We start from the raw sequence: 7068 nt of genomic DNA on the forward strand, positions 1-7068 counted from the left end.
GAGCAAAATCATCATATTAGAATGATTTCTGAAGGATCTTGAGACACTGAAGCCTGGAGTGCTGAAAATTAATCTTTGCAATCACTGGAATACATTACATTTTAAAATATATTAAAATCGAAAACAGTTATTTTAATTATGAAAATATTTCACAATATTACTGTTTTAACGATATGATCATATACAGTACATATATAAACTGTCAGTTTGGATTTGTTTGGAATTTGCTTCGCCAATGAAATTAGAATTCATGTAGCAAACAAAGACAAGCGGAAGGATTCAAACAGTGGAACACTGCAGGACTGTTATACTAAATATCAGCACTCTTGCAATGCTGCTCGATCAATTTGATTCAATCCGTTGTACAATTTTGGCTGGGACATTTGTTTTAAATGAACTGACATAACAAATCACACCACATACAGCAGATTTCCAAAATGGGACAAGGTTTTCAAACGCAGTTTCACAAACACACTGGATCCAATAAAATCAGTCGTAAAGCTTACGAAATGTTTGATTTCAGTGAAGAATGCCAGATTAAACAGCACTAAACAAGGCACGCTTCAATTACCCTAATGTAAATGGTCATGTATAAGAGTTTTTTTTGGTTTACTTTCTCCTAATGATGTCCTGCTGATATACAAGGTCTACATGAATGTATAGGCCCTAACACTATTCCCCAAGGCCCATAACTGTGTACTAGGTAGTAAGTGAACATGTGTAAGAGCCTCACCTACAGTGGCGGAAATGTTAGTGTAGGCAGAGTCATTGGTATACACAGAGGAAGAATTATGTGTAGTCAGGACAGTGTGGTTGTGGATTCTCACAGCTGTGATGGAGAGAACGTGGAAACAACAAAGAAAGTGAGACAGAAAAAAAACAGGTGATTCAGCAACAGACATATGTACAAATGAGCACAGAGACATGAAACAGAAAAAAGGGACATTGTGAGAAACTCAGGCAGACATGGTGGACAAGATGACTAGTGTCCCAGTGTAACATTCAAAGAAGCATTCAGATTTTAAGATATCTTTTAGATCTGCACATGGGACACATTGTGTCGACACAAGTCTTGAGGCGCCCAGAGAATTCCTCTCAACCCTCCATTTGTTCTGAATTAGCCGCCACAGAACAACTGCCATACTGTACTTATACTGGGAATATACTTCAGCTATGGAATGGCGTGTGGTTGTTTGTCTTACACACACACATTTTCAGCAGATCTGATGAGGGCATTTCAGAGTTATCTAAAAATCCAAGTGGACTAGTAAATCACTGAGAGAAACTGTGTGTACTTTTGACACCCTTAAATGTCATAGTCTTTTGTCTTCATCACAAATGAGGTAATCATGTAAGTTTCAAATCAAATAAATCATTTCATTTTAAGAACTGAAGACAGCTGCAAAGCCATAGAGATTTCTGCAACTAAGACGTGACCGTAGAAGAATGCTAAACAGCTGTGGAGAAAGAAAGAAAGAAAGAAAGAAAGACAAAGCAGGTGTGACATACTTATATTAGTCCCATTAACATGACCTGTTCTGTTCCCAATCTGGTCTGAAAGGCTGTGGATCCCTTCCACTGAATCCAGGGGCCAGTAGTGTGAAGCTGTGGCCAGCACCTGCAGGCCTGAGCACAACACACACATCCATATCCAAAGAGACAAAATGCTAAGTTTTATCTTCTTGTTCTGCAACTTAATTGTTTTCAGAAAAGCTTTATTTTAGTGAATATAAACTCTTTATCTATCTATCTATCTATCTATCTATAGTTTGTTTCTTTATTCGTTTTCTATTATGTACTGTATTACCTGCAAAGATGTCCTCATTTTCTGAGTTTCATAACATATGTCATAACATTTCACAACAGCCAAAAGATGATCTCAGTACTGAATCAATTTTCCTTAGTCAAACGTGTAATTTTATGAAACTAGATAAGATTTGAAGCAAATTTGGAGCAGAAAGTGTTATTGTGGATGAGGATGTTGGTCTCTATTTATAGACAGTGAACGGACATTTTAATGTTAAATGTCGATCCGTCGTCAATATAACTGCGATTACAGTGACGTATTCAGAGTTTCATTACAAATAAGGGAACTTTGAAAAAAAAAAATCATTTACATTTTCGTTTAAATTTCGTTTCAATCGTACAAACGATCATTTATGTTTATTATACTAAGTAATAATGACAAGGATGTGATGAATAAATGAACCTTTTAAATTCAACACAACTGAGAAAAAAAGCCATCCTCAATTTAATTTAAGATTCATTTGTGTATAGCCTTTTATTGTATAAATAATACAACAAATTTGCTCTAAATGATTTACACATTTCTATTAGTTTTGAAGTAAAAAAAAAAAAAAAGAAAAAAAAAAAAGAATACAATTGTGAATTTTAACTGATCTTTTACCTGGATGTTTTGACGGTGATACTATGTCACTACGAACCTGAAAGAAATAAAACATTCAACTTATCAACTGACTTTGCATTAAAACCCACATCAAAACCGCATTAAAAACCAACGCTTCTTCTGTTCATAAAAACAAGTATCTTACCTGAACGGTCAGGAGAGTCATAAGTAGAACTTTACAGTATTTTAAGTCCATTGTTTTCAAAGGCGTTTTTAGCAATAAATAAGTTACAAATTTGAAATCTATATTGCGCCGTTAATGGTAAACGAACAAAATCATTGCGCGTATATAAATGTGAAGATATTGTTAGAGTAGCCTATATTTTTAAGAAGAAGAAAACCCTATGAGTGCGTCAGAATAGGACGTTCAAAATGCCAGCAGGTATGTAATTAGCAACTTAATTCAGCAACTTAATTCAGAGTTTGTAATCCATCGCCTCAGAATCCGTGTGTGAGCTCTGATGCAGAACCAGCGCCGCGCTCGCGCTCTCATCAGTGGGTTGAGCCCTTTGGGCGGTCAAAGTTACTACAGTTTCTTATTGGACACGAAGTTGTTTTCGTGCGGGGGGGGGGCGCGCGTTATATGAGGGCTTAAGAAAGCCGAATCCCCCATTGATTAGCATTTTTGTCTTAGTGTAGATATTATTACATTACAGTTATGGTTTAAATCTATTCATTACAAATAATTGTACCTGCTATCTGAAAGGAATTCCGTCCCGTCAGTCTCTATAACCTTACACAGTAATCTCAAGCAATAATGATTGGCTTATCCAGAGCAGCGTAGAGAATAGTAACAGGTACCCCGTGGCAACGTCGCCTTTATGGTGCTTCTCCAACCATCTGAATTTACACAATTTTTTTTACATGAATAATGACAACGAGAATCGCTACAATGTATTGAAATTCAAATACACAGAAAAAAATAAATAAAAAATTGGCTTAAACCCATTTCGAGACCCAAGTAATCCCTAGTGCCATCCCACCCACTTTTTCTGCTCAAGTATTTGAGCATCTGGACATGGGAATTCTGTAATTATATCTCTAATTATGTCATTTGTTAGATTACCCCCCCCCAAAAAAAAAAAACCCTGCAGAGCTAAAAACAAGTGCATGAAAATGTGGTTTGTTATTCTGCCAAAAGACGGGGCAAAAAGAGCAAGTAAGAATCATTCATTATACTGTTTTTGAGTGTGTTTAAGAGAGAGATCTTTGATTTTACAACTTTACAATGTAGTAGGTATTATTAAAGAGCAGAGGGAAAAACTATTTATATTCCCTTTTTGTTTTAAATTACTACATCGGCGGGCAACTATGTACTTTTGGCGCCATCTTTCGTAAGTTTATGATTATATTTTATCTACCCTCACCAAAATAACTCATTCACTCACCTGTAAAACTGCAGAAACTTGACTTGAGTTAATAAAATAACACACAATAACACAACAGTGTGTATAAAATATCAAATTTATTTCGATATAAAACTGCACATGCACACTCACACAATATTTGATGACCATCAATACAGGCTTATAATTCTTTTTCATAAAGCTAGCACACAATTGCAGACTTTAAAACATTACGGTTTGAAGACACAACGAGGAAAGCTTGCACTGTCAGATTATAAAGTTTAATGTACAAAAAAGGCAGTCTGAAAAGCAAGTATAAACATTTAAAAAGAATGTACAAATGGACAAAAAGTACAAAAAGAGCAGCAGTCACTCAAACATGTAGAAGCAATGCTCTGTAACAGATCTTATGATTAAATGATTCGAAATAAATAAATAAATAAAACTGTTATTCTGATGAATTAAAACGCCTGGAATTTTGGCTGAAAATTGTACAAGGTATACAGAATGTTTCTCATACATTCCTGTTTTTTGGCAGACTCGGTCCATCCTTGCAAACCTACTTTTATTATGTTCGTTCAGGACAAAATGAAGGGTTGAAGTGACAAACAAATATAATGAACAATGTATGGAGAAGAAATACAGTACAGACTGGATGAAACGGATCACATATTGGAGACGGAGGAACTGTTAGAAATGTTTCCGGGAAGGTTTTCCTTGGCCATACATTCACAATTGCTCATTTCCTTCATCCTTATCAAGTACAGAATATGTGCATCATGTTATTCAAATGATTTGGATGCTGAGAGAGGCATCAGTGAGTCAAGAACCAAACTTATTTATGTAAAACTATGAATAAGTTGTGCTAAAAGTGGAAATTAAGGGCCCTGTTTGTGAAAACATACACAACTTCGGTGTAAATCGTAAATAAAAACATTCTTATGCAAATTGTTGCATTCAGCTGCACAATTTACACGTGAATGGATTTATGGACCATTTAAACAGACATTTGTTCCTTCCAAAGTGACTAAACAAAGTTAGAATCCCTCCTTCCCTACTTTTGACACCCATTCCAAAAAACAAACAAAAAAAAAACACTTGGTCACACAGATTCAAAATACACCTTTTTCATCAGAAGGAAAGCATCGACATGACTGCATACGACACAGACAAATCTCACCCAACTGACTGGACACAACACAAACCATTGTGCACTGAATAAGGCAAATATGAGGAGGCTCACTTCCACTAGGAGTTTCATGACCTGTCGGTGCTTTAAAAAAAAAAAATCCTGTCAAAAGTGGCAGAACACACTGTTTTCCCTCAAGGTATTTGTACAAATATAAGCCCTGTCTAGTCACAGCAAAACCTACATTTCATATTTGTGCTAACTCCTAAAACTTTGTGCTAGGTTATTAGGTTATTCACTGCAGGTCTAGCTGAAAAATGTGCCAAAAATATAGTTTAATAATTATTATTATTAGTAGTAGTAGTATTGAATATTTGTTACATTAAAATAATATGACATTTTATTAAATTTAAGAAATATACAATTTATTATTATAATAATTACAATTATAATTATTATTTGATTAAATATTAAACAACTTTATTCAATAATAAAATTGAATGTCCATTAAAATGAATACAATTAAATATTTTTCTAATTAAATAAATATAGATTTTATTTTATTATCCAAGAACATCCCTTGCATTGTATATTTATAACAAGACATCTTAGTAAGTCACATTACGTGAGCGTTTCTGTGCTTTTAAGAATCAAACATGGGCAGACAGAACTTGCAGAACAGTTTCAATGGCATAAAGCTGAAGTTGTGGTCATGAAAGCCCTAGTTTCCACCATTTCCCTTTCTCTTTTCCATGGCCAATCCAAGTGATTACAGAAACAGAAGATGGGAGAAATGTTCTTTTCCCCACCTTCTAAGGTAATTTCTCTGCAATTCCAACCTCCTTATCTCGGCTGCTGTGAGGAGAGTTATGTGAAACTATTTGACAGCACCAAGCCTTTTTAATAGATTCTTTCCTTTGGAGAGCAGTCCTGTTTTCTTAGAGTCAGCTCGGGGGCGCCGGATGGGACTGCCGGGCCCCTGGGCTGCGGGGCCAGACCCCGGGATCTGTAGGCGCACTGTGGGGGTGGCACTTCTTCTGGGAGGGCCCGCTTTTTCCACGGGAACCTAACGGAAGACCCGCAAGGGACAGTTCAGGGCTGGATGTTTAAAAAGAAAAGAAGGTGTTTCTTTGCCTTTTAAAGCATCTCAATGTCATTACTGTACAACAGACACTCCATCTCCTCTCACAGTCCTTTCTGTCCCAGCAGGGCCACCTTACAGTCAATTATCAATCAATAGTACATTTTGCATCATGAATAATACACCCAGACAGCAGGGGGCGGCGCTCTAAACAGTAATCTATGAATGATTTGTGGTGAAACCCGAAAAATCGAGAGTGCTTCACTTCAGATTCTAGCTAAACTCTCATTAAAATATTAATAAACTGTTCAGACTGCATGTGCAACAAAAAAATCATAAGACATTTACTGTTTATACACATTGACATGACAGTAATCTCAGTTTTAGTGACAATCATCTAATTAGGAACTCCTTAAAGGAATAGTTCAACCAGAGATGAACATTTGCTGAAAATGTACTCAACCTCAGGCCATTCAAGATGTAGATGAGTTTGTTTCTTCATCAAAACATATTTGGAGAAATTATTAGTATTAGTATAAGTATTACATCACTTGCTCACCAGTGGATCCTCTGCAGTGAATGGGTGCCGTCAGGAAAACATCAAAGTCAGACTAGACAACTTTTTCACTGGAGAAAGTAATATTAATAGCCAGAAGCAATGGTTTAAAGTTAAAAAACATCTTAATGACACACAAGACGTTAACGGATGTCTGGATTACTTGTGGACTATTGTGATGTTTTAATCAGCTGTTTGGACTCTCATTCTGACGGCACCCATTCACTGCAGAGGATCCATTGGTGAGCAAGTGATGCAATGTTACATTTCTCCAAATCTGTTCCGATGAAAAAACAAACCCATCTACATCTTGGATGGCCAGAGGATGAGTACATTTTCAGCAAATTTCCATTTTGGGTGAACTATTACTTTAACAGCAAAAACATATCTTTTACATGCCATAATTTGCCCTTAATATCAGTTGTATAGTTGCATAACACAACATTTAAATGAATATTTATGCTAACAGTAAAAAAGCTAAAGTGGCTGCAAGAATGCATAAACTTAACAATCAATTCAGTCAAGTTTAGGAAACAGTAGAAACAGTAT

General features: G+C 35.8%; 2 protein-coding genes across 2 annotated transcripts in view; both read right to left on the reverse strand.

Moving 5' to 3' along the window:
* Positions 1-2878, reverse strand: part of LOC107753172 (adhesion G-protein coupled receptor D1-like) — a 45316-nt gene extending 42438 nt beyond the window's left edge. The window contains exons 1-3 of the mRNA XM_016569298.1: positions 2553-2878; positions 2408-2444; positions 1510-1626 (exon numbers count right to left, since the gene is read on the reverse strand). Of these exons, the coding sequence (XP_016424784.1) occupies positions 1510-1626; positions 2408-2444; positions 2553-2603 (205 nt within the window). The 5' untranslated portion in view covers positions 2604-2878. The remainder of the gene's footprint in view (positions 1-1509; positions 1627-2407; positions 2445-2552) is intronic.
* A 2550-nt stretch (positions 2879-5428) lies between these two features.
* The window catches only part of LOC107753130 (RIMS-binding protein 2-like), a 162605-nt gene continuing 160965 nt past the window's right edge, over positions 5429-7068 (reverse strand). The window contains 1 exon segment of the mRNA XM_016569256.1: positions 5429-5948. Coding sequence (XP_016424742.1) covers positions 5760-5948 — 189 coding nt within the window. The 3' untranslated portion in view covers positions 5429-5759.

The sequence above is a fragment of the Sinocyclocheilus rhinocerous genome, unplaced genomic scaffold (genome assembly GCF_001515625.1).
Source record: "Sinocyclocheilus rhinocerous isolate Xijiao unplaced genomic scaffold, SAMN03320098_v1.1 scaffold20, whole genome shotgun sequence".
Classification (NCBI taxonomy): domain Eukaryota; kingdom Metazoa; phylum Chordata; class Actinopteri; order Cypriniformes; family Cyprinidae; genus Sinocyclocheilus; species Sinocyclocheilus rhinocerous.